Source organism: Miscanthus floridulus, chromosome 8 (assembly GCF_019320115.1).
Source record: "Miscanthus floridulus cultivar M001 chromosome 8, ASM1932011v1, whole genome shotgun sequence".
In the NCBI taxonomy this organism is placed as follows: Eukaryota; Viridiplantae; Streptophyta; class Magnoliopsida; order Poales; family Poaceae; genus Miscanthus; species Miscanthus floridulus.
Window position 1 is genome coordinate 168,800,842 of NC_089587.1, and position 26,301 is coordinate 168,827,142.

Genomic DNA, 26,301 nt, shown 5'->3' on the forward strand with positions numbered 1-26,301 from the left:
AAACTTGAGCATCTTCAGGCAAGCTTGTAATAACATAACTGTATATCATTATAAGCTTGTTTGCTTTGTATAAAACGTATTTAAGCTTGAAACTTTATGTTGGTGTAACTAAGTGAGAACATGTTAATGTTCTGTTTAGTTGTACCATTTTGCTCGACACATCATCCTGGAAAGTTTGTGCGGCCTTAGTTTGCCATGTGGTCGGAGTGTGAGGTACGGTGACCTATGCACACATAGACGCGGACAAGTCAAACCAAGGGGGACTTGCCGATCACCCGTAACGTAGAGAGCGGATCCCATGCACATGTTGGGAGGAACCGGGTACAAGGCCTGCTCTGAAAACCATAGAAGGAGTGGTGGTCGGCTTGTACTGGCTAAGTTAGAATAACCATTAAATTTAAAGTGACACGTTAGGGTGGTCGGAGAAATCATAACTGCTTTATTGAAGTAAATCGAAAGTACAACAGGAGTACATATCTCAGTAGTTAAGCATAGAAACGTCTAAGCTTGTCGATGTGCCATGAGTTTGGTACGTCCGTACCGTCTAGGTGAGCTAATCTATAAGACGTTGGTCGTGTGACTTCCTTGATCATGAAGGGTCCCTCCCATGGGGTTGCGAGTTTGTGGACACCAGCCTGGTTCGTCTTCCACTTCAGGACTAAGTCCCCGACCATGAAGAACCGCTCTTTTAATGTTCTTGTTGTAGTACCTGCGCAAAACAGTAAGGTATTTGGCCGTGCGTACACAAGAATCGAGCCTTTTCTCTTCTGCGCTGTTCACTTCTAGCTCCCGTACTTCATTGACCTTGCCTTCGTCGAAGTTTTCTACTCGTGCTAATCGGAAAGCTATATCTAGTGGGAGGACTGCCTCAGCGCTATAAACCATAAAGTATGGTGAGACACCAGTGTTACGACTAGGCTGCGTTCTAAGGCCCCAGACCACAGCTGGTAACTCTTTGAGCCATCTTCCAGGAGCTTTGTCGTTTTCTCTATATATCCTCTTCTTTAATGCATCCAAGATCATGCCATTTGCTCGCTCGACTTGTCCATTAGCTCTAGGGTGCACCACCGAGACGTATTTTACTACTATGCTCCTTTCATCGCAGAAGTCCCAAAAAGTGTTCCCGGTGAACTGAGTACCCAGATCGGTGATGATGTTATTGGGTATGCTGAAACGGTGGATGACCTAGTCAAGGAACATGACAGCCTTCTCTGAGGATGCCTGTACCAGAGGCATGTATTCTATCCACTTAGAAAATTTGTCAATCAGCACGAAGACGCATGTAAATTTCCCAAGAGCCGGTTTGAAAGGCCCGATCATATCTAGTCCCCAGCATGCGAAGGGCCAAGAGGCTGGAATTGTCTGGATCTCATGTGCTGGTACGTGGATTCTCTTGGTGAAAAACTGACAACCCTCACAGTGGCGGACTAGCTTCTCTGTGTCGGCTACTGCTGATGGCTAATAGAACCCTGCTTGGAAAGCCTTACCGACCAGTGTTCTTGAAGCCGCGTGGTTGCCGCAGGAGCCAGAGTGGATTTGGTCCAAGAGATGTTCGCCTTCCTCCTGTGTTATACACTTCATCAAGATTTCCTCCTTTGCGTTTTTGCGCCATAACTTGCCATCGACGAGCAGATACTGCTTACTACGACGCATCAGGCGCTCATTTTCTGTCTGATCAGTATAACTGCTGCCATCTGTCAAGTACTTGATGAAAGGTGTTCTCCAGTCTGGCTCATGAGTGGTCGAAGGCGGCTCGGTTGTGCTCGGTGCCAGAACCGTAGCCACTAATTGCTGGTCTGGAGCTTTGTCAATCGTGGAATCTTCCTCTTCGATGGAAGGCATGAGCAGGTCTTGGACGAATACGCCATGTGGGATTTTGGCTCAGGATGATCCTAACTTTGACAGTGCATCCGCTGCTTGGTTCTTGTCCTAGACCACGTGTATGTACTCGATGCCATAGAACCTGCCTTCCAGCTTTCTTATCGATTTGCAGTATGCATCCATCTTTTCTCTGGTCGTGTCCTAGTCCTTGTTGAGTTGGTTGATGACTAGAGCCGAGTCTCCGTAGACATAGAGATGTTTAACACCAAGCTCAACCGCAATACGTAAACCATGCAGGCATGCTTCATATTCGGCGGCGTTATTAGATGCCGGGAAATAAATCCTAAGGACGTACCGGAGCTGCTCCTTGGATGGTGACATGAAAAGAACTCCTGCTCTCACACCGTCAATGTTGAGAGAGCCGTCGAAGTACATCATCCAATATTCATCGGATCCCGGGGAGGCAGGCGTGCTTAAGTCTGTCCACTCGATGATGAAATCGACGAGTGCCTAAGACTTGATTGTAGTACGGCTTGCAAATTCCAAGGAGAAGGGGCATAGCTCCATTGCCCATTTGACGATGTACCCGTTCGCATCCTTATTGCGAATGATGTCCCCCAAAGGGTACTCGGTCATGACCAGCACACGATATCCGTCGAAGTAATGTCTCAACTTTTAGGATGTTATCAGTATGGCATAGAGTAGTTTCTGAACCTGTGGGTACCTGGTGTTGGATTCGTTGAGTACCTCACTAATGAAATAAATTGGCCACTGTACCTTATAGGCGTGGCCCGGCTCGTCGCGCTCGACCACCATGGTAGTGGAGACCACCCGATTGGTTGCCGCAATGTAAAGTAGGAGAGTTTCATCTTCTCTAGGAGCAGTGAGGACCAGAGGTGATGTAAGGTATTATTTTAGCTGCGTGAAGGCAGCGTCTGCCTCCTCCGACCACTCAAACTTCTCGGATGCTTTGAGCAATTTAAAAAATGGTAGCCCTTTTTCTCCTAATCTTGATATAAAACGACTGAGAGCAGCCATGCATCTGGTAAGCTTCTAGACAACCTTCACCTTTATGGGGGACTTCATGTCTAAGATAGCTTTGACTTTCTCTAGATTAGGGCGTATGCCGTCGTAACTGACGACGTTGCCTAGCAATATACCAGAAGGAACACCAAAGATGCACTTCTTTGGGTTTAACTTCCATTGGAATGTATTGAGGGCTACAAAGGTGCGTTTTAGGTTGTCAACAAGGGTATGTGCTTCCTTGGTTTTGACAACTACATCATCCACATAGGCCTCTACAAGGTCGTCTTTTATCTCGTCTGTTAGGCAGGCCTGAATGGCGCGTTGGTATGTAGCCCCGGCGTTCTTGAGCCCGAACGACATAGTCGTGTAGCAGTAGGCACCGAAAGGCGTGATGAAAGACGTCTTGATTTGATTGTCCTTTTTTAGAGCGATTTGGTGATAACTAGAGTAGCAATCAAGAAAGGAAAGGAGCTCGCAACCGGCGGTTGAATCTACGACCTTGTCTATGCGAGGTAAGCTGAAGGGGTCCTTAGGGCAGTGTTTGTTGAGATCAGTGTAATCAATGCACATTCTCCATTCATTATTATTTTTGCGTACAAGAACTAGGTTGGCTAACCACTCCGGATGATACACTTCTTTGATAAATCCAGATGCCAAAAGCTATGTCACTTCTACCCTAATCGCCTCCTTTTTGTCATGAGCGAACCGTCGTAGCTTTTGCTTGATAGGTTTAGCCTTGCTGTTGACATTCAAGGAGTGCTCGATCAAGTTCCGAGGTACACCGGGCATGTCGACAGGTTTCCATGTGAACACATCCACGTTGCTCCTTAAGAACCCAACGAGCGCGTCTTCCTATTTGGGATCCAGGTTGGCCCCAATAAGGGCCATTTTACTGGGGTCGCCGTCGACCAGCTAGATCACCTTGTGCTCCTTTGACTTGATGTTCTTGCGTGGGGCCTCGAGCTCTGGGATCTCTAGGTGGTCGGCTGAGGTCTTCTTAGCGTCGAGCATGGTCTCGGCCATGCGAATAGAGAGGTCATGGGCCTCTGCTATTTTGAAACTGTCGTCTTCGCAGGTGTAAGCGGCGTACATGTTACCTCAGAGGGTTAGGACTCCTTTCTCGGTAGGCATCTTGAGCACCAGATACCTGTAATGAGGTATGGCCATAAACTTGGTGAGCAACGATCGACCAAGAATAGCATGGTAGGTGCCGTCGAAGTCAGCGACCACAAAGTTGACGTAGTCGATGTAGAAGTGGTCTGGGGTCCCAAACTGCACAAGTAGCGTGATCTGCCCTAGAGGTGTAGAGCTCTGTCTAGGGAGAACACCCCAGAACTATGCCTCGTATGGCTTAAGATCTGCCTAAGCTATCTTCAGGGCGGGCAGACTGTTCTTGAACAGTATATCGATGGAGCTACTGCCATCGATTAGTACTCTGTTGAACTGGACCTTGTTGATACAAGGATCGAGGACTAGGGGAAAACATCCTGGCTCCGGTATTGCGGCCCATTGGTCCTTCCTGCTGAAAGAGATTTTGTGGTGAGACCATGGAGGGAGCCACGGATCGGTGAGGAGGTTATCGGCGTTGGCCACATTCAAGCAAGCTCGGGCGAGCAGCTTGTGTTCCCGCTTGGTCTCAATGGACACTTTGCCTCCGATGATGGTGTGCACATGATCGGTTGGCTTGACATACTTATGACGAGGGTCTGCATCGTCGTCGTCGTTATCCTCGTTGCGCTGTTCCCCTGCATCGTTAGGCTTGTCGGATGTGTCCGGAGCCTGTTGACGCGTATAGATAGACTTGAGAATACGGCAATTCTTCATGGTATGGTTTGACTTAGGATGGAGCTAGCAGGGCCTTTTTAATGCTTTGGCGTAGTCGTCCTCGTAGTTACGACGTCCGCCACCCTTTTTAACGGTATTGACCTCACCGTCGTCTTCTTGAGCACGCTTGCTCCTGTAATTGTCACTGCGGTTACGCCGCTGATTATGTTGGTCACGGTGGTCACGGGAGTCGTTGCGCTAGTTGCGGCGGTCAAAACTGTCGTTCCAACCACGGTTGCTGTGGTAGTCATCACGGTGTGAGGGGTGGTCGAAGCGTGGAACCCTTGCTGCTTCTTCAATAATTATCTTCTTGGCATCATCAGCGTCCACATATTTCTTAGCGGTGGATAGGAGCGCTGTGACCGATTCAGGTCTCTTCTGGAGGAGCTTGTCTCTTAGGGCATCGTGGAAGTGGAGGCCAGTGATGAAAGCCTCGATTGCCTCACTGTTGGAGATTGATGGGACCTTGATGTGCATCTCCGAGAAACGCCGAACGTACTCGCGCAGTGGCTCATCTTTCCGATCTCGGATCCGTTGCAGATCGTACTTGTTGCCCGGTTGTTCACAAGTAGCGATAAAATTGTCGATGAAGGCTTGCTTAAGCTCCTGCCAAGAATCAAAGTAGTTCGCCAGCAAGCTGACCAGCCATTGGTGACCTGCATGGCCAACAGCGACTGGGAAGTAGTTAGACATGACGTGCTCGTTAGCCATGGCTGATCTGCACGCGGTTTCATAGAGCATGACCCATAATTCGGGGTTTTCTTTGCCGTCGTACTTCTAAAGTTTCTCGAGCTTGAAATTCTTGGGCCATATGACTTGGCGAAGGTGTGGAGTAAACTGCTTCAAACCCGGCGGACCGTGGGCAGTGTCATACTCCATACAGTGATAGCTTTTGTGGGATGCTCGATCGTCGGCTCTCTGGTTGATGCGAGCGCGTAGATCGCGTCCACCGAGGTAATGGCGGAGATCGTTATTGCCATCACGGTGATCTCGATTGCCATCTGGATTAGCCCTGCGACCGTGGTTATCGCGGTGATTGTTGCGGTTGTCTCGGTGATTATCGTCCCAGACATCGCGACGGTTGTCCTCTCGACGGCGGTTGTCATCCTGACCATCGTCATGGCCACCGTTTCTGCCTTGATGGTTGTCTGATGGGTCGTTGTTGCATGAGCCACGTGGGTTGAGTGGCTGTGAGTGACTTGGGAGCTAGTGGCTGTGGCTTGACTCGACTGAGACGGATGGAGCCCGAACTTGATTTACAATCTCTACGGTCTGGGTCATGGCAGCCGTCAGATAGGCTTGTATTTTATCACGAACTGCTTAGGTTTCCGGGGTGTTGGGTAGCCGTTGCATTGTTGCCATGGCGACGGCTACGTTGGCACTTGGAGTCCTGAAGACCTATTTGTCCCCCACCCTGTCAAAAGCATCGTTGAGGTCGTGTGGCTGGACCCTTATGCGTCGCGCCTCCTGGTCTGCTTTGGCTTCGATTTGTTAGCGATTGAACCGGTCAATATTGCGTGCTTTGCGCGCGGTCCTTTCTTGTTCTGTTTTGCCAACCGCCGGCGGTTTGTCATTGCTAACAACATGGATTAAATCCCCTCGTCTTGGCGGGAAAGATAGGAATTGTGAAAACCCCAGGGCGTGGTCTGGCAGATCCAGATCGTACTTGGTGTCGTCGTCTTCGTGATGCTGAAGCTCGGTGTGTACAGATGCTTTGGATGCGATGCCAGACGAGGAGCTAGAGTCGCCCTCTTGGACTGTGTGGACGGATCCTTCTTGATAATCTTCAGTTCGGATCATATTGATGAAGTCGCGTGGCTTCGGCTGAGGTCGGTGCATAAAACACAGATCCAAGCGGCGTTGTAGGTTATACACGTAGCTAGAGGCAGCGTTTTGCAGGCCATATGGCTGGACCTAGTGGTTCTCTATTGAGGCTTCATACTCGAAGAGCCAGAGACCCGTCGCGGAGGCTAGCCGGTGACGAGCGGAGCGCCCTTCAGGAGTAGATATGACCACGAGATCTATACCAAGTCGTGCAGGGCGACTGGTCCGAGCTGGTCGGGTAGATCTATTGTGGGGAGCGGTTACCTGCTCGTTAGGTTAACTTTGAATCATACTTACTAGAGCTAGGGTTTCAGCGAGTTTGGTGCCGACCCGATCGATGGAGTTGAGCAGGTCAGTGTTGTCGATCTGCTTCCCTTTGTAGTGGGGAAGCAGACGACGAGTTGTCGGTGTGGCTGAAGATGATGCAGGCATGGTCAGAGCTAGATGTACCGTGGTCGGAGCCAGATCCATCGTGGTCGGAGCCATACCCATCGTGGTCGGAGCCGTAGCCGATGTAGGTGAAGTAGTGGTCGGCACAGACTGAATCCACGCCTCCTCCGTGGTCATGGTGATGAAGTCGTCGGAGCCGGTGGTCTAGGTGATCTGGCCGACGGTGAACTTGATGTCGTTCGGTGTAGCCATGGAGGCGGAGATGATGACCATCTTGTTTGCTTGGAGAGCAGTACGCACACCCCCTACCTGGCACGCCACTGTCGATGAAATATGGTCGGCAGTCTACCTAGGGGTATGCCCAAGGTAGTAGATTGTCGGCAGACAAATGTGCAAGCCACAAACAAGACGGTGACACAAGACAGACACGAGGTTTTATCCAAGTTCGGCCGCCAAGAAGGCGTAATACCTACGTCCTGCGTCTGATTTGTATTGTTGTATGTCAATGAGAGATGTTTTTTAGAGGGATCCCTTGCCCGCCTTATATAGTCCGGGGGGCAGGGTTACAGATCTGGAAACCAATCCTAGTCAGTTACAATTGCCATATGCGGCCGGATAAGGATTCCTATTCTAACCGACCAGGATCCTGCTTGATCGCCAAATCCACCTTGACTCCTTGTGCGGGACTCCGATCAGGTTGGCTGGGCCGCACGTCGTCTTTCGAGTCGACCGGACCCATTGATTCGGGCCGGCCCAAGCTTAGCCGTAAGGGTATAGGGGTTAATACCCCCACACTATCTCATAATCACTTTGATAAACTAGGTTAGCACTTAGGGTTTCATTAATTAACCAAAACCAAACTAGAGCTTTCAGCCGTGGCACGTCAGTGCCGCGCTAAGATCGATGGCGTGGCAGACCCTGCCACGTCACCGGTCAGTGGCCCTAGTCTTCGCCACGCCACCCTCCTGCCGCGCCACCATGCATGGCGCGACATAGGCATTTCGCCACGCCATGACAATAGGCACGGCTAAATGTGTTAGTTTTAATAAAAAAAAAGCAGTGTTAGATTTAAAATTATTTTACAAAAAAATGTTAAAATTAAAAAAATCGCCTCTGTTCAAAAAGATAGTTGTTTTAGAAATGAACATGGACGGAGGTAGTACTTCCTATTCATTGATAGAAGGTGACGACAGTACACTTTGCACCTGCCCGACCCACTATCAGTGTTGACTAAGCTTGCCCAGGCATGCCCCGCAGCCTCGTCCCGTCCCTACATTATTCTGATTGGACCACCTATTACCACAATTGACAGTTGACAACGAGACTTATATGCAATGATCCTTTTTCATTTCGCCGCGCCATGACAATAGGCGCGGCTAAATGTGTTAGTTTTAATAAAAAACAAATAGTGTTAGATTTAAAATTATTTTATAAAAAAATGTTAAAATTAAAAAAATCGCCTCTGTTCAAAAAGATAGTTGTTTTAGAAATGAACATGGACGGAGGTAGTACTTCCTATTCATTGACAGAAGGTGACGACAGTACACTTTGCACCTGCCCGACCCACTATCAGTGTTGACTAAGCTTGCCCAGGCATGCCCCGCAGCCTCGTCCTATCCCTACATTATTCGGATTGGACCACCTATTACCACAATTGACAGTTGACAACGAGACTTATATGCAATGATCCTTTTTTCCTTTAAAAATGTGCTTCTGCTTTGCATTTTCAACAAGGATGATAATAGAAAATGCTTAGATCCCCTCCGGAACATATGGTTTGCGAAGGAATATTGTAGGATTCGGGATTCCCTTTTCGATAATGCTCTCCTCAGGGCGCCCGTCCATTCGGACGACGCGCTTCCCAGCCAGCGCCGCTTGCTCCAATTCGTCGCGGGGCATGCGACACTCGCTCTTGTCTGTGCCCGCGATGCTCGCTCCCGCCAGTGAGGCCCAATCCCCTTCCTCTGCAGCCTTTCTCCAAGGCAGGGGCATCGCGCCGCAGGCACCGCACCCCCCTGCCGTGGCTTTCTCTAGCGCGGGGTCACTCGCTGCGGGCATTGCACCCGCCCACTTGCACCCCCACCCCGCGTCGGCATCGATCTCCACACCGACATGAGTCTCCATTAGTCCAAGCAGCCAGGTGACATTACACTGAAAAAGCGTATATTACACGCGTGTGTTTCAGGTGTTTCAGATATTTCGTAGGTATGTTGTGATTGTTTTATATCGATGTTGTAAAATTAGATCGGGATGTTGCATATGTTGCAATGGCTATACACGTATGTTTCAAGTGTATGTTCCAAATGTTTATTCATCTGTTTCAGACGTATGTTGCAAATATTTTATTTGGATGTTGCAAGTGTTTTATTTGGATGTTGCAAAAGTAGATCTGGATATTGCATATATTTGCAAGTGTTTTTAGGTGTATGTTGCAAGTGTTTTATCTGAATGTTTGCATATATTTGCAATGGCTACACACATGTTTTTAAGTTTTTTTTGGTGTTTTGTAAGTGTTTCTGACGTATGTTGCAAGTGTTTCAACTGTTTTGGACGTATGTTGCAAGTGTTTTCATCTTAATGTTGCGAAAAGCAGATCGGGTATTGCAATGGGGACCCACCTGCCCAGCTGCCTACTGCAGCTGCTGGGGCGTACCATGGGTTGTGCGGGTGCCTAAGGCCGGACGACGAGCGTGAAGGTAGGGTGGTACGCAGCATGGGTTCCACAAGGTGGGGCACGCGAAAAGAGGCGTCATAGGCTTTTTCGCGTGCGGCGCGGCCTTTTGCGTGATGCACCGAAAGCGTCCGATATTTTGGAGAGAGGGGGCTCGAGACGTCCGAGCGCTAGTAACGCCTAGAAAATGCTTAGATCCCCTTTGGAACATATGGTTTCCGAAGGAATGTTGTAGGATTTGGGATTCTTTTTTTAATAGGACTGAATTTTTGCAATCCTATGTGGCTCTTTGGAACAAATGATTGGATAACTTGAAATTCTATAAAATCCTTAGGGAATGGCTCAAACCATAGGATTTTTGAAGGAAATTGTCCTATGTGCATCTTCTAATTCATGTGTTTTGGGAATTTTGTGTTCCAGAAAGGCCCGTTAGTCACTATTTTCATTCACTTGAAGGGAAAATATTGAGTAAAGACCCAAACTTGAAGGGAAATAGAAACACTACTTATGGTCATGAAAGAATTCTTCACACTTATTCCTCGGACTGAGCACTTAAAAACAAAACCACCATCTACCATTCCAATCACACAGGCTGCAACCCTGTATCTTTTTGAAAAAGAAAAATACATGGTGGTGCTCGAACTTGGTGTGAGATGTCATCCAAGTCCCTATACTATCGTAGTGTTATTTTTAGGTACATAAATTTAGCTCCTCGTATCATCTTGGTCTAAATGGGTCCTTACCCGCTCTATGGGGTGACGTGGCACACTGACCGTGCATCCGACATATAGGGCCCACTTGTCAGGCTTCTCCTTTATCTCCCTCCTCTCTCTCGAGCTCTCTTCGTCCACGGAAGACCGGCTCCAGGCGGATGGTGGATCCCAACGCCGGCAGCTGCCGCCCCTGTGCCGCGACTCCCCAGGCCACGCCGCCGCCCCTGCGCGACGCCCCCCTGCCTGACCCCCCTGCGCTCCAGGCAGATGGTGGATCCCAACGCCGCGAGCGCGGCGGAGAGGGGCGCCCCCGACGAGCTCTCCTCAGGTCCACCTCGGCAAGCCGCCGAGCCCACCTCTGTCTGGTGCGTCGTTGATGGGCTCCTGCGCGTGCTGCTGTCGCACCGCCGTGCCTCGTCGACGTTCTTGGACGACGGGTGCACGTTCAGGATGGGCTCTCGCGGCGCGGCCTTAGCTCCCTCCTGCGAGGAGCTCGCGCGGGGAGCTCTCGCGCGCCGGTGGCGGGCGCGTGGCTGGCCGGGGGCGGCGCGAGCGCGATGGGGCGCGGCGGCACCAGCTCGTGGTGCGGCGCGGCGGCCCGAGCTCCCACGCGGCCATGGCAGGACGGAGCGCGAGGCCGGCGGGGAGGGAGAGCGAGACCTCGGGGATGGCAGCGCGCGGCCGTCGCGAGCTCGGCGCGGCGGGCTGGGGCGAGCGCGTCGGGGGGCGTCGCGGCTATGGCCGGGGAGAGCTCGTCAAGGGCCGTCGCGGCCATGGCCGGTGCGAGCTCGGCGGTGGCGGGGAGTGGCGCAGCCATGGCCGGACGTGGGGAAGTCGAGGCGAGCGCGTCGGGGGCCATCGCGGCCATGGCTGGGGCGAACTCGGCGAGGGTGCTGCCTTGGCCGAGGCGAGCTGTCGCCGGTGTCCCGCTCGTCTCGTCCTCCACGCCGGCCGCGTGCTGGCTCGCCGCCGCCGCACGCCGCCGCGGTCTCTGCCGCAGCCGACGAGGAGGCGCATGTTGAGGATATGTGCCTAGACTGCAACCGGCAACAGCCCAGCTCTGACCAGCACGAGTGCGCGGTCACCAGGCGCTCCCGCGCCCACATCGCACACGTTGTACGCTAGAGTAGAGATACGGTTGCTGCAATTGGCAACCTCTGTTGTAACCTATATACATTCATTCAGAGATCAATAGACAGCTGTTGGCTCTCATTCTTTCTCTCTACATGGTAAATGCTAGCTCGGGTTGATCACCTCCATTTGCTCGCCGCCGTCGCTTTCTGCTCGCGGTCTCCCACCTCCGCTGCTCACCTTCGGCCTTCCCTTGCCGCCATGCCCACCATGGATGACAACCCTCTCTTCGGTGTCAACCAGTCTGACTCCGACACCTCCTCCGTCGCTTCCTATACTTCCTCCGTCGACGCTGACGTTCCCACCGCCAACACACCTCCCTCTGCTGTCCTCCAAACCGTGAACATCAAATCTCATGTTCCGGTTGTCCTCGAGCTCGCTGAGCCGAACTACGAAGAATGGCACCGTTTCTTCAACGCTTTCCTCGGCAAGTTCGGTCTCACTTCCCACATTTCCTCGCCGCCAACCCCGACCTAGCGTCGCGATCCAGAATGGCGCATCGTCAACCAATGCATCCTGAGTTGGTTGTACAACTCTATCTCCAAGGACGTGCACGCCCCGAACGCCACTGCCTACCGTGTCTGGGATGGCATCCATGCCCAATTCCGCGACAACGAGCTCCATCGCGCTGTCTACCTGGAGTCCAAGTTCCGGAGCCTCGTCCAAGGAGACATGGACATCACTCAGTACACTGGGCACCTCAAGCAGCTTGCCGACGGCCTCTGCGATGTAGGCCAGCCAGTGCACGAGACGAGCCAAGTGCCCAACATGTTGCGCGGCCTCAGCACCAAGTACCGTCATGCCATCCTGGCGATCACGGCGCTGCAACAGCCGCACACCTTCCTCTCGGCGCGCTTGTACCTCCTGCTGGAAGAATGTAACACTTCGGGTGTTACGAGCTTGCTTAGCACCTAGGTTAATGCCTAAGAGTAATTAGTAAAACAAATTTTCGAGTTAAAAGTTAAAGCACACGTGGAATTATAAACGAATCTTGTGTGACTCGCTTTCGTAAATAAAACGAGCAAATAAGTGTCGCTAGTCAACTTGTCTCGATGCTTAACAACTTTTAAATAATCTTGTGGACAAAAGTTGTTTAGGGATTGTTTTAGAAAAGTACGGAGAAAGTGCTAAAAATACCTGATAACAAATAAATAGCGAATGGCTTGTTTATTTGATTGAGCATGAAAAACAAATTTTATAAACAAAAATGGTTAAGCACTACATCTATGTCTTCGCACGATCAGTTGTAGTTAGGTGTATACTAGAACGTGGTGTAGGTCGTGGTTACGTTAGAGTTACGATGCTCACGCAAAAATTGACCGAACTTCGCTAGAATGCGTTGTGGACATGTTGTTGGTGCTGTGTTCGTAAACCGGCACTTGTAGCCAGCGATCTCAGCCGCTCACCTCAACTACCTCGTCCCACTCGCTCTCGACCGTTCATTTCACCTGCTCGAGCTACTGCTGCTGTCCTTGCCTCACTGCTCTCCTCCACCGCACCGAGCTGTCGAAGCCACCAGCGCATAACGCAAATATGCATTCAAGTAGCAGCAAGCACGCGCTCAGGCAGCAGTAGCATGCTCATCGTGCAAATTCATTGCACTGGGCAAGCACACACATAAGCAACGCCGCCGGGCTCACCATCGCGCCTAGTTTCACCTCCCCCGCTACACGCGCACCACTGCCTGCTCGCCTCGTCCCGTCGCCCTGTGCTACGGCAGAGCCAAGCAGCTGCAAGAAGACGCTCACCACGCACGCTAGCTGCCGCTCGGAGCACAGCGCCGCCATTAATGGCGAGTTGTAAACTCAGCAGAGCGTTGGCACAGCTCCGCTCCTCCGGTCTTGAAAGCCGACGTTGGAGCAGCCATGGCGAACAAGCTGCGAACGCTCATGCTCTGTGCTCTGTCCCTCTCTCTGTCGCAGTCTGCAACGCCGCTGTGCGCCGACGTCGTCGTGCCACGTCTCCCGCTCGCCCGTCGCCGGCACCCCTCGCGAGCACGCGTGAGCGCTCTGCAGCTTCCACAGCGCTGGGCCGCGTGTGCCTAGGCCTCTTGGCCCCAGCGTGGGCCGAGCTGGCCGAAGCCGGCCCAAGTGCCCTTTTCTTTTTCTAGTTTTTGTTTAAAATGATAAATCTAATGTTGTTGGACTCTACACAGATTATATTATATAGTGAACATGTAAAATTATATGCTTTAGTGTAAAATAATTTACCTTAAGAATTAATCTATTGTTGTGGTAATTAATTAAACTAGTTCATTGCTCTAATGCTATGAAATTTTTATGGTAGGTTCATCGTATGGTTATGTGTCCACTGTAATTTTTGTAGCTGCAGAGAAATTAAATTACTAAGATAGCAAATGAGCCCTAGTTTGAATATATAGTAAATCAAATAAATGAAATAAAGAAACGCTTTGAAATTTTATAACTAAAGCACTTGTTGAGAAATGACACCTTTCTCGACGATATTGATGCATAGATTAATACGTTAGTCATTAGAGCTAGCTTGTTAGTTTGTAGTATGTACTCTGTTTTAAGAGTTGTTGTTGCCTTATTAATTATCTGTTGCATTATTTGCATCAATGAATATCATATAGGTATGATGATGGATCAACAGATCAATTGAAGGATGATTGGGAATCCAAAGATGGTGTAATGATATTCTCTCTAGGAGATGATGCAATGGGCTTTCTATTCAGATGATGGTGGATGGTCTGAAGATGCAGATACTAACTTTTTAGTATAAATCTTACCTAGGCAAGCCCCAGTGCATAACCACTATTATTCTGCACTTTATTTTATGCTTGTGCATTGAGTTTAAGGAGTTGAATGATATATATATATATATCTTTATCCTATGAGTCTTACTAGTATGACAAGATCGTGTAGATTGCTATGCTACAGGACTCCGATAGAAGTCGAGTGATTGCCTGTCACTCGCGAAAGATACGAAATATATTATTGTTGTTACTATATTATTATCACCTATAATATATATAAATGATAATTGGAGACTGGATGGAATGGTACTTTGAATTTGGACTTGGTTTGGCGTTCGAGCGAGGCTTGGATTGCATTTGTTCTGCCTGTGTCGGTTAAGGACCGGCCTTCGCATTGGACTCTAGGCAAGTCATAGATTTATTATCCCGAGCACATACTTGTATATGGGCATAAGGAAGGCTTGTTGCTCTCTTGTCGTGGGTTTCGGCTCTTTCCGGACTAACTGATTGGAGGCGGAGATGTTGGAGGTCTAAGCACCGCACTGAGTCCGGGACTCAGGAGCGGGGGCTTGGAGTCTAAGTTTGGACGGAAATCTGGACCCAGTGACAGGAGAGTAGTGGATTGGTCCTGCTTGTGCCTGGGGTATAAGTGAGGCGTGTGTTTTGGGGTACCCAACTAGGCACATTGATTTCACGAATTGCCGGGCAATCCGGTACGACTTGTCTATAATCTAGCATCGTAGTAAGAACTGAAAGATGAAAGATGGTAAAATAATTCTGATTGCTTACCACTTGCTTGAAAGTAGCACATGTGCTTACATAGAATGATTGGTTAATGAGTTAATGCTGACTGCTAATAAAATTGAATATCAGGACGCACGCTTAGTAATGCTTCCTGCAGATGCAATAAACCTACAAGCCAGATAGCCTTGCATATTCTTGGAGTCTTTTCTTCCCTCCTATCGGGTAAGTCTTGCTAAGTATAATTGAGTACTCAGGGTTTTATTTTCCCCTGTTGCAAGTGACAGGCGGATGCTAGAGCTGACTCTTGGATGTGGATTCCTCATGGTGGGCTCAGAGAAGATTCCTTTACGCTGCGATCATAGCTTTATTTATAACCCTCACTAAATATTTTTATAAATTAAGGTTTTATAATCTGTTGTCAAAGTTTATATATCAATGCTTAATCATGTCATGAATAGATATTTATTTCCACTGTAACTCCGATCACATGTTTATATTCCGCTGTCAAATTAAATTCTTCATAACTCTGATAACATGTTCATATTCTGTTGTTATAACAATAAATATTATACTCTGATGTTATATGAAAAGTGATGTAAGAAATGGTTAATAATGATGTAAGCTTTATTCTCTCATTTGTGATCCTGATAAAAAATGTGGATTTTCGAGTTTTTTCTTGGGTGGTGCTCGACGGAACTGCGTAATTTGGTGTCCTCCCTTGAGTACTTAGGGTCTAATGAAAGACAAGTACTTCTGGGAGGCATTAGATTAGGCGGTTCTACCACAAATAACAATACGACCCCGAGCACGCCAAGATTGCCGCTCAGCATGCCCTCATCGCCTCCGGTGGTTCCAACTCCGACGGTTCTAGGTCACCCCCTCCATCCACCGGCGACGGCAGCTCCAGCACCACGCCACCTGCTTCCCAGTCTCCGACAACTGGCCATGGCGCCCCGCCTCGCAGTGATCAACGCGGGGGTCGTGGTCGTGGCCACGGGCGTGGTTGTAAGGTTGAGATGGCGACTAGATGTGGGGGGTGAATAGTCATTTCTAAAACTTAATCGCGTCGGCTAACCGAAACAAGTGTGGAATTAAATCTAGCAGTCTAGCCAAGACTACAATTGGACTTCACATTGCTATTAGAGTAATGAATTGGAATCACTTCTTCTCCTTTGCAAATGTGCCAACACCACCAAGTGTGCACCACCATGTGTATGTGTGTTAGCTTTTCACAATTATTTTCTAAAGGATTAGTCACTCAACTTGCCACGCCACTTGATCCTAGCGATGATGCAAAGTTAGATCACTCGAGTGGCACTAGATGACCGATATACAAATAAGTTTGCCCCTCTTGATAGTACGACTATCTATCATAAACCCGGTCATCAACTTCTCTACACATATATGACCGATGAAATGAAATGCCATATGTTATACATTTGCCTTGCGCATTCTATTCCATCTCCTCCAATGTCAATGCAACACATGCACCAACATGATCAACAATGATATGATCCACTTCATATCATCACGTGATCATATTGGTTCATCGATCTTGACTTCACTTGCTTTTCACCGTTGCCTTCGTCCATCGACGCCAAGTCTTTCTCAAGCTTCACCGCCATGCGGTCCATCGCTCCAAAGCCTCCGACTTATCCTTCACGCTTGCAACCGATCCATCAAGCCAAGTCTTGTCTTGATCTTCTCCACCTTGATCACATGACTCAATGTCATGTCTCATGTGCAATAAGTTCTTTCATCATCATATGTGTGAGCTTTACAACATCTCCAACCATTTTCACCTTCACGGCATATGTTGCTCACACACATGTACTTGTGGACTAATCACCTGTGTATCTCACATAAACACAATTAGTCCACCTAGGATTATCACTCAATTACCAAAACCACATAAGGTCGTGGCTACAACCAACCGCCCCGCGGTTCCTTCTCCGCGCCCCATGGCCCGCCCGCCTGGGCCCCTAGCATCAACCCTTGGACCGGCATGGTCCAAGCTTGGCCAATGCCGTTCTGTGTGCCCAGCGCAGGCGTCCTCGGTCCACGCCCCATAGACAGTTGTTCGCTCTCATTCTTTCTCTCTACAGCGCAAGCCGCAAGGAGGAGAAAAAATGACAAGAACAAAAAAAATTAATATATTCCACCTAATATGTGGGCCCCACATGCGGCATGCCACATCAACGTCTAGAGCAGACTAGAACCTGTTTAGACCTAGATGAGACCCGAAGCCAAGTTCATGGACCCAGAAATAACACTTTAATAGTATAGGGAGCTGGATGACATCCCACGCCAAGTTCAAGGACCGTCCATGAATTTTTCACTTTTCCAAAAATGGCCATTTGAGCAGCCTCATCAGCAACAAACAGGAAGCAAGTTACAATTACAGCCGCATCGAAGAGTAAGCTGCCCAAGCATGGACGAATCCAGTGGTGGGGCTAGGGGGGCTTCAGCCCCCTACCGATCCTGAGCACGTGGAGTTTCTCTAAGCCATCTCTTAAAATTTTATGCATACATGTATTAGGTAGAAGGGACTAAGGTTAAGAGAAGATAAAAAAGTCTATATTCTTTTGTTCAGCCCCCTAAATTTTTTTATGGGTTCGTCACTATGCCCAAGAGTGGCAGGAAAGCATCAAGAAATTTGTTCTGCATCGTGACAGCGTTCATCTAAATACATCTGCAAACTGTTCGTTTGACACACAATACAACAACCCCTCATTCTCACAATTCAAACCCGGCCGGACATCTCACATTTCAAGCACACGGGAGATCAGATCATCCGCAATCAACGAAACGAACAAGGCCACACAACGCGCGACAGCCTCAAGCGACGAGGTCGTACTCGTCGCGCTCTGGCGGCACGACGTCGAGCCGCATCATGCTCCGGTACTCCGCGGGCACGGGCGCGCCAGCCTGCACGCACAGCTCCACCACCGCAGGGGCCTTGCCGTAGTACCGCTTGAGCTCGTTGGCCAATGGCGGTGCCTCGTCCCCGGCGGGGTCCGCGACGTGCCACACGTAGTTGGGCGGGACGAGGTCGTCCACCGTGGCCTCCTGCCACGCGTGCTGTCCGTCCCGCTGCTGGTGCTTGGTGGCCCTGCACATCCGCACCTTGTGCCCCTTGGGACCGACCTGCACTTCAGGGCAGTAGCCGCAGGTGTGCACGCTATACTTCTTCATCAGCCTCGCCGCGCCGGACCTCATGTCCAGCCACGATTGCAGTGTCCTCGACGCAAGCTCAGTCACGGTGATCTCCTCCTTTTCCTCTTCTTCGCTAACATCAGGAGAAGTTGAACTTATTATGGTTGGCGCAGCTGTAGACAACGATGGTGTGCACGCTGGCGGTTCAGGTAACGTCCCAGCTGCTTCGTCGTCCGGCTCAAAGTCCACGATCCTGCCTTCAATGGAGTAGACTGGCCTGGTGCGCCGCTTGGTCGGGTAGCGCTGGACGTCGACGCCGGCCTGGATGCAGAGCTCCAGGATCGCTGGGAGCCTCGGCACGTCGTACTTCTCCTTGTGCACGACTCTGGGCTTCCCGACGCGGTCGAACAGGTGGTAGCAGTAGGGGAAGCCGACGACGTCCCGCACGGTCCCCGGCCGCCACACGTGCAGGGAGTTCCTCGCGCCGCTGTTACGCCCCTCGCACGTCCTGATCTCGTGCCCAACGCGGCCGATGTGCACCTCCGAGCAAAACCTGGCAACAACATTATTTCATTCATCATGCCATAATTCCATCACCGCTGACTGATTTCGTGAGCCATGGCGCTTCCGAGCAGAGTGTCCCTCACCTGCATCGCTTCACCGGGATGGCGCCCTCGCTCTCGACGAGCCTGGTCAGGCCGCCGAGGAGCCCCTCCCTCGCGGCGTGCACGCGGCGGGCGACGTCGACGAGGTGCGGCACGACAAGGCCGTTGTCGGGCGGGTGCTCGAGAACGCGGCACGGGTTCTCCCGGCGGGCCTGCCTCTCCTCCTTGGCCAGCCGGATGAGCACTTTCATCGGCGTCACGTACGGCTTCCGCTCCCACTTCCTGCCCGGCCGAGGCACGTCGACGTACGGGACCGCCGCCTCGTCCTCCTCCGAAGCCCCTGTCCGCCCGCCGCCGCCCTGCAGCCATCTCGCCCTCGCGGTTAGCTGCCGCGGTAAGAGAACACGCAGTGACGCGCTCGGCGCTCTGGATCGGACGCCGAGGGAACCCTGCATCTGTCAGACGTGCGCGGCGGCGCTAGGGCTGAAACGGCATTCTGTCAAGCACCTGACGGGCGCGACCGCGCAGTGGGGGAACACGCTGTTCGGCAGCCGCGCGTAAGGGCAGAGGCAGGCGCGGCCGAGCTCAGTTTTCGGCAAGCTGCCAACGATAGCGGCAGTGACGGACCCAGCCAAACATTTCAGGTATGGCGGACCGCAGCGGCGCAGGCGCGCGGCCGCCGGATGCAGCCGGCCAGCCGCCGAGCCGCGGCTTCTGCTGCTCGCTGCCGACCGGGACCGGCCGTCTCCACTCTCCCGCGGGCCGCGGCTGCTGGCAGCCTGCCGATCAGCTACGCGATGGGACCTGAGAGGGGGAGCGAGATGCTGGCAGCCGCCGCGGGGCCGCGTGCCCGTGCCGACCTGCGACCGCCCGCCTTCCGCCTTGCGGCCTTGCCCCCTTGGAGCGCCGCCCCCGCTGCCAAGCGCCCGACTCCGTGGGTGGGGACAGTCGAGCGTCGTGGCCTGTGGCCCTGCTCTGCTTGCCCTAAGGTCCAGTTAGCGAGATGGGCCATTCCGCCACTGGGCCTGGCCAGACGGAGTCATGCGCCGCTGTGCCCCTCGCTCCGGGCCTCGGGAGCCCGATGCATCTTCCACCTCCGGTCACCGCTCGGGGCCTCGGGCGGTCGCCGGCCGAGGGACTGCCGGAGTGGGGGGTCCGCCTATGGATAGCGGCGCGGCGGGCGGCTAGGAGAGGCCGCTGAACGGCAACCTCGAGTCGTTGTTAGTTTTGTTTTCTATTCTAATTCTTATAGCTGTGGAACTGGAAGGATGCGAATGATAAGTAGATAACAACCATCAACTATGGAAGTTCCCTAAAAAAAAACCATCAACTATGGAAGTGGCACGGAGTGGGGTGGTTGGAATAAGATGCTCAAATCAGTGAGCTCCATTGATTGATTTTGAGACTGACGAATACAAGGTCGCGAGAGTTTGAACACATTTGCGTGAACTACGGCCATGGGCTTTTCCGAGAAAAATACCCAAAAAAAATCAATAAAAAACGTGGTCGGCAGGATTCGAACCTGCGCGGGCAAAGCCCACATGATTTCTAGTCATGCCCGATAACCACTCCGGCACGACCACTTGCGTGCTGAATTTCAACACCAATTTACTTGTTACTGAAATTGCTACGTAACAACGAAGCCGTCTCGCTTTTTGCATCGTCCTCTGACTCCGGAATAAGTCTCCAGCCGGCACCACAGCAGCCAGCCGCTTCCTTTCCTCCGGCGATGGCGAAGAATCCCAAAGGTAACCTGCCGATCGCGTCGCTTCTACGCCGCAGGCCCTAGCACGAATCATCACCGATCAATCTTATCCCCACCTGATGTGAATCACCGGCTCATCTCATCCCCTATTGCTGCTCCCAGATGCCGCTCCGGAGGAGGAGGAGGAGATGCCCGCCGCCGCGGCCGAAGAACAGGCAGCGCCAGCCGCGGCGACGGTGAAGGTGCTCTTCTTCGCCCGCGCGCGGGACCTGACGGGCGTGGCGGATTCGGCGGTGGAGGTGCCGCCGGGGAGCACCGCGGGGGAGTGCCTCGCCCGGGTCCTGGCCCGGTTCCCCAAGCTGGAGGAGATCCGGGGCTCCGTCGTGCTCGCGCTCAACGAGGAGTATGCGGCCGAGTCCACCGCCGTCGCCCATGGCGACGAGCTCGCTGTCATACCGCCCATCAGTGGCGGCTGACGCTAATCACGACCGACTTGTGTGGAGGTGAAAAGGTATAAACACATAAATCATTGGAAAAAAAAAGAGAGAGTTGAAATGTTCCTCTCCCTTCTTCCTTGTTACCACAAATGATTGAAATTATATGCTCGATGAAATAATCTCTTGTTCTTGATTACAATTTTGTTCACATTGATCAATAATATTTGTTGTGAAAGAATGGATGAAATGAATGCCACTGGCTTGTATGTTGATAAATGTGTTACTCGCTCACCACTGATCACTGATAGACACCGATGGTCCCGTTCGACTTGCTGAAACTTGGCTGAATTGTCTGAAAACATTGTTCTGGCTGAATTGTTGTGAGAGAAAAATACCGTTCGGGCTGAAAAAATAAGCTGAATAGTGCGGATTATAAGGTAAGCCGAACGGGGCCAATGGTAGCATGTATGGAGTACATACCGAAAATTCTCCTTTCAAATGGTTCACAATGAAAAAACTCGTTCGCTAGCTAATCCTGGAGATACAATCCAAACAAATCCTTCAGGAAAATTAGAAACGGCTCAAAAAGATAAATCAAGGAAATTACTATCGTCTTTGCAGGAAAAAGGTAAAGAAAATTGGTGTTCATGTCACTGATGCTGCCCTCTTCTCTTGACTAGTATAGCTCCTGGTTACTAAAAAAGTTCTGCATTTTTTTCTTCTGCTTTACGGTCCTACAGAAGTGGTATTCCATACCCAATGGCGTCATGGAACTAGCTACCATAGGTAGGAAATGCAGCCGCTATCGAAATCATTTACTTCAGAGCTGGCACTGTTAAAGCCAAGAGGACAATGCTTGGGGGAAAAAAAAAATCTGTTCTTCAATTATCGGAATGGTCAGGATCGACCAAGGGCTGCTCAGTTCTGCTCCCTCTAAACCAAAATTTTCATTCAGAACTCTGTTACGGGCACCAAACCTGGCTTTCTTAACCCTCTGAAACCTTGTGCACCCAGAGGATCTGTGATGTGCATAGTAACAGACAACAGGGGAGCAACACAGATCTTCTGATCAGACAACACTGGAGGCATTCAAGCTGCAGCATACCGAAAACCTTGCGCACCCAGTAGGACCGTGAACCGGCTGAGATCAACCAACACTGATAAGCTTTCAAGCTGCAGCATACTGAATGCATGGCTGCAGACACCCACTCCCGCTAGAACTAGATGTAAAGGATGTAACTGTTTTGGCATTGAGGTTGAAGATTGGGCCCACAAGCCATCATCATCATCATCATCATCATCAGTGTACACTGTACATGAGTGTGAGAAGTACACAAGAAGGCGATAATGGCAAAAGAGAGCACATGAAAACTGAGCACACTAGCATCCAAATTAACAACAAAAAAAACATGTATGTACGAATGGTAAATTTTAGGAGACCACCACTGACCATGGACTAAAATAAATGAAAACCTGGAGCACAAGCAGCAGTTCCTCAAAAAAGAAAGAAAAACTAAAGGAAGAAAAAAAGAAGATAAAGAGAGACCACGGACATCAACATTGGCATCCTCCTTGATCCGTCATCTAAAACAAAAGGCATAGGCAAAGCCAATTCGGATGCTCGTACTGATGTTCATCATCCAGAATGGTTGCTTGTGGGAACCTTCTTATGGAACTTTGAGCAGCTTCACTCATCTGTCCTGAACCATTGACCATGGAAGTGTAGCACCAGATGATGTTCTTAGCATAGGAACACGTCTCGCTACCAGGAAGGCTTCGTTGAGACGTGCCGCGTGATCAGCAAACTGGGAGGCCCTCTGCATTTTCACACCAAGGAAAACATGGTTAGACACTTCCTGGAAAGACAAGTATGGTCATGAGCTGTACCTCCTGATCGAAATCTAATGATGTCAACACAATAAAACACCATCAACTATGACCACTGACTCATCGTTTAGAGGAATGCAGGAAGCGAGTGAACACACACTGCATAGCCACAAGTCATTTTGCTACCTTGTCATCTTAAATGCAGAAAGTGAGTGCCTAGCCACAAGTCATTTTACTAGCTTGTTTTCTATGGTTCACAATAATTGTACCCTGGTGTTCTTTCCCACCTGAAAATGGTGTTACATCTATTTGAAAATGAGCAGCGAGGTGCAATTGATATCCCTTGCTTCTCCATGATAATTGGACTGTGCATTTTGGGGTTTCTGGGTGTGAACACTTTGGGCAGTAGAGCAGGTACTATTGTTATCCTCTTAACTTCCATATGGACAGCAATCATCAATCAACATGCCTCAACTTAGCTATAGTGAGCCATGACTTCCATTCTGGAAAGAAGGGAGCCAAAAAAAGCTATGGTATGATGGTATCCAAATTGAAGTGGGCGTACCCAGTGCAGAGAGCTCCCGCTCTGTGCGGGGTCTGGGGAAGGGTGTCAGTGGCAAGCCTTACCCTCGCCTGTGCAATGCGAGGAGACCGCGACTCGAACCCGGGACCTTCCGGTCACAGGCGGTAAGACTCTACCGCTTGCACCAGGCCCGCCCTTCGGTATCCAAATTGAAGTATGACAAAATATTTAATCTTTGGTCCTGGCTTGCCAAAACATACTAATGACTAAACACAACCCTAATTCAGTGTCATTTAACAGAAGACATAATACCAATTTCCGTCAGCCATAGTCAAACACACTGGCAGGTGCCTCTTAATACATCCCCCCTACATGAGGGATACTGCCTCACTGGGTAGCAGTTATGATCATATTATGCATTAGCCAAATTGGGGTTGGTCATGACAAAATCTGGAAAAAAAAAAAACTGATTTTGAGACCAGCATGAGAAACCGAACGTAACTAATGAATCCACCTTCTCCAAGTGAAATGTGAAGGCTGCCAGTGGTAGCACGAGAGGAGATGTTTCCCATACCCATAGTTCGAGCAGGAAAAATAATATTGCAAAACCCCAGAGACATGATCATAGCAAACAGTTATAGATCCCATAAGACAACGATCCCCTTTAGAGTGCTGAATTTTCGGAAATTATCTAAACCCACTGCCAATATAATGGCAAAAAAACTCCATGCATATATACTGCATTATTTCACCCTTCAAAATGATTTAGCAAAACTCAACCATTCATTAATTGCTCATTATGTTACCGTGCCAATAATTCTGTGCTATTATGCTTAAACTCTTATCACCTCACACCCAATTTGGAAGCAAGTTCATCCATAAGACCATGCAAATCAACGTTCATGAAAAAGTTGCAAAGAATACAGGTTGCTATCACTTTTACAGCATAGATGTAAATTATGATTCACAATTATCTTGTTTTCCTTGATACTTGTGCCTGAATATTATATCCACAGGCTGTGATGTTTCAAGTTAATGACTCGGTATTGATCATACTTCATCCATCAATTCTCATAACAAATCATCTCCACCAAATAAACTATTTCATGAACCAATTAAGTCTTCCACTCTTCCTATCAGCTATATATGCTATTGCTACTTATGTGTTGTCCTGGACTAAACCACAGTAAGAATCAGGTTCTAATATAGCAACATCAACAGTAAGTAGCAAAGAGCTTACTTTATCATCAAACGCAATCTTAATCTGAGGCAAGCCCTTTGCCTTGCGCTTCATCCTGTACATCCTCCTCCCCAGCACAACCAGGCCGAGAAATGCAGCGGCGATGGAGAAGGACCACACCGGCTTCACCTTCCAGGCACAGTAGTGCAGCAGCCTGAGCGGCAGCCTCCACCAGACAACAAATTGCTTCTCTCCCTCTTCAGTACCTGGCGTGTGAGCCAGCGGCAAAGCACCATCCTTGGCCTCTCCATCTGGTTCATCGCAACCAGTGGCAGCATTAGCGTTGCTCCCTTGCTCCTGCTCCTGCTGTTCACCATGAATCCCATCACTTGACACAGCATCCTCAAGGCATGAGCTTTCTACACCCGCACCAATTCCTCCATCATCCAATTGCACAAGGGGACTCTTCGATACCTCACTTTGGAGCAAGGCACCTGTAGGTGTAGCTGCATCAGAATCCAGAGTTTCTCCCACGCCATGATGCGTCGGCTGCAGCACCGGGCACAATTCACCGAGACTAATCACGGAATTACTCTCCTGCTCAATCTCGCCGTCTACCACCTCCTCCGCTTGATTCCCGTCTGCGCTACGGGTCGCACCGCGCGCCAGGGTGGCTTGAAGAATCGAGACTTCTTCGCGGGCGTTATCGACGCCGCCTATCGGCGGCTGCTGGCTCCTAACACCAGCTGCGAGGCTGAAACTTGATTCCGGAATCGGATCGAATCCATCCAATAATTCTAACCCTTGCCAGGCGCCCCCGGGGACCGGCCGCGAGCCCTCGCCGTCGCCGGGGCAGGCGGCTGCGGGGTTGGGGGTGAGGGCGAAGTGGTCGAGGACGACGTCGCCGCCCCCGCCGGAGACGATTAATACCTCATCGTCGTCGCCGCCACCCCCGCAGGCGGAGGTGGCAGAGAGCACCTCCCAGTCGCTGATCTCCGAGGCGGCATCCTCCATGGCCGTGGTGGCTCTGCCGTCTGCCCGTCTCTTCCGGGAAGGAAAGGGAAGTGGGGGGGAAGGGACAAGGGAGGGGAACGGCGGTGTGGGGGAGAGCCGAGGCGGAGAGGAGGCAGGCATGTGGGGCCCAGCGCTGGCGGGACCCAGCCGGCATAGACCAGAAGGGTGTGGGCGAGAAAAAGGCTGAGTGGGGGAGGAAAAAGGCTGAGTGGGGGAGGGCCAGGCGGGACACGTAGCAAGAAGCCCCGCGTGTCGGATAGCGAGAAAAAAGCGCGCGACTACGCTCACGCAGCGGAGCCCATTGGCCTGAGTATGGAGTGGGTCCTCCAAGTGTGCTCTGCGTTGGGGCCCGGTTGTCATCGAGTGTATGGAAAATCCCTCCCCAGCCCAGTGGGGCAGAGTTTTCGCCGAGGAAAAAAATACCTAACGTTGGCTCTCCAAGACACCACCGCAGCGCCGACGTGGTATATCCTTGTGGACACGTGGCGCTCTCCCGATGAGGACCCGACAGCCACGCAGCGTTGAATAGTTAAAAACCACGACAGCCACGCAGCCAGGTGGTTGAATAGTTAAAAATAGACGATAAGTTACACTCCATCTGTTCCAAGTTGCTTTTCCAGATACATACTCCCCCGTCCTTAAAAAAAATATATAATCTCGTTTCATGAGGAGTTAAAAAATCTTAAATTTGACTAAGTTTATAAGATATTATCTACGTTAGATCTTTAATAAGGTTCATTATGAAAATATATTCTCATGATTAATCTACGGGAAGTGAGATTTATATTTTTTGCAGACGGAACACAATATATTTAGATGTGTAGTAAAAGCTATATTAGAAAGCTAGAACGACTTATAATTTGAAACGAAGGCAGTACACTATAAGCAACTATTAAGATCATGTTTGGATCCATTAGCTGCCACTAATTAACTGGCTAACACCTCATAGCTAATATTAGCTGCTATTAGTTGGCGAAAGGATCAAGATGTCCAA

The 26,301-nt window shown here is 50.4% G+C and overlaps 3 protein-coding genes and 1 non-coding gene across 4 annotated transcripts; 1 reads left to right on the forward strand and 3 right to left on the reverse strand.

Annotated features, from left to right (window-relative positions):
• Nucleotides 1–17,471: 17,471 nt before the first annotated feature.
• LOC136473957 (APO protein 3, mitochondrial-like) lies at nucleotides 17,472–19,844 on the reverse strand. The gene is made up of 2 exons (XM_066471573.1): nucleotides 18,664–19,844; nucleotides 17,472–18,569 (listed from the first exon to the last, which is right to left on the reverse strand). The coding sequence occupies exons 1-2, from the start codon at nucleotides 19,074–19,076 to the stop codon at nucleotides 17,699–17,701; spliced, it is 1,284 nt and encodes a 427-aa protein (XP_066327670.1). The 5' UTR covers nucleotides 19,077–19,844; the 3' UTR covers nucleotides 17,472–17,698.
• Nucleotides 19,845–20,122: 278 nt separating this feature from the next.
• On the reverse strand, nucleotides 20,123–20,204 carry TRNAS-AGA (transfer RNA serine (anticodon AGA)). The gene has a single exon. It is a non-coding gene; the product is annotated as a tRNA-Ser (tRNA).
• Nucleotides 20,205–20,225: 21 nt separating this feature from the next.
• Nucleotides 20,226–20,962, forward strand: LOC136473958 (molybdopterin synthase sulfur carrier subunit-like). Its single transcript, XM_066471574.1, has 2 exons — nucleotides 20,226–20,369; nucleotides 20,489–20,962. Exons 1-2 carry the CDS (start codon nucleotides 20,351–20,353, stop codon nucleotides 20,800–20,802), a joined length of 333 nt encoding a protein of 110 aa, XP_066327671.1. The 5' UTR covers nucleotides 20,226–20,350; the 3' UTR covers nucleotides 20,803–20,962.
• Nucleotides 20,963–22,023: 1,061 nt separating this feature from the next.
• On the reverse strand, nucleotides 22,024–25,426 carry LOC136473960 (uncharacterized). Its single transcript, XM_066471575.1, has 2 exons — nucleotides 24,354–25,426; nucleotides 22,024–22,580 (listed from the first exon to the last, which is right to left on the reverse strand). The coding sequence occupies exons 1-2, from the start codon at nucleotides 25,305–25,307 to the stop codon at nucleotides 22,455–22,457; spliced, it is 1,080 nt and encodes a 359-aa protein (XP_066327672.1). The 5' UTR covers nucleotides 25,308–25,426; the 3' UTR covers nucleotides 22,024–22,454.
• Nucleotides 25,427–26,301: the final 875 nt, after the last annotated feature.

Coding starts and splice junctions, on each gene's coding strand:
- LOC136473957 (XM_066471573.1), bottom strand. CDS start 19,076: ATGCAGGGTTCCCTCGGCGTCCGATCCAGAGCGCCGAGCGCGTCACTG. Junction 18,570..18,663: donor ATCCCGGTGAAGCGATGCAG/GTGAGGGACACT, acceptor TGTTGTTGCCAG/GTTTTGCTCGGAGGTGCACA.
- LOC136473960 (XM_066471575.1), bottom strand. CDS start 25,307: ATGGAGGATGCCGCCTCGGAGATCAGCGACTGGGAGGTGCTCTCTGCC. Junction 22,581..24,353: donor AGATTGCGTTTGATGATAAA/GTAAGCTCTTTG, acceptor GTGAAAATGCAG/AGGGCCTCCCAGTTTGCTGA.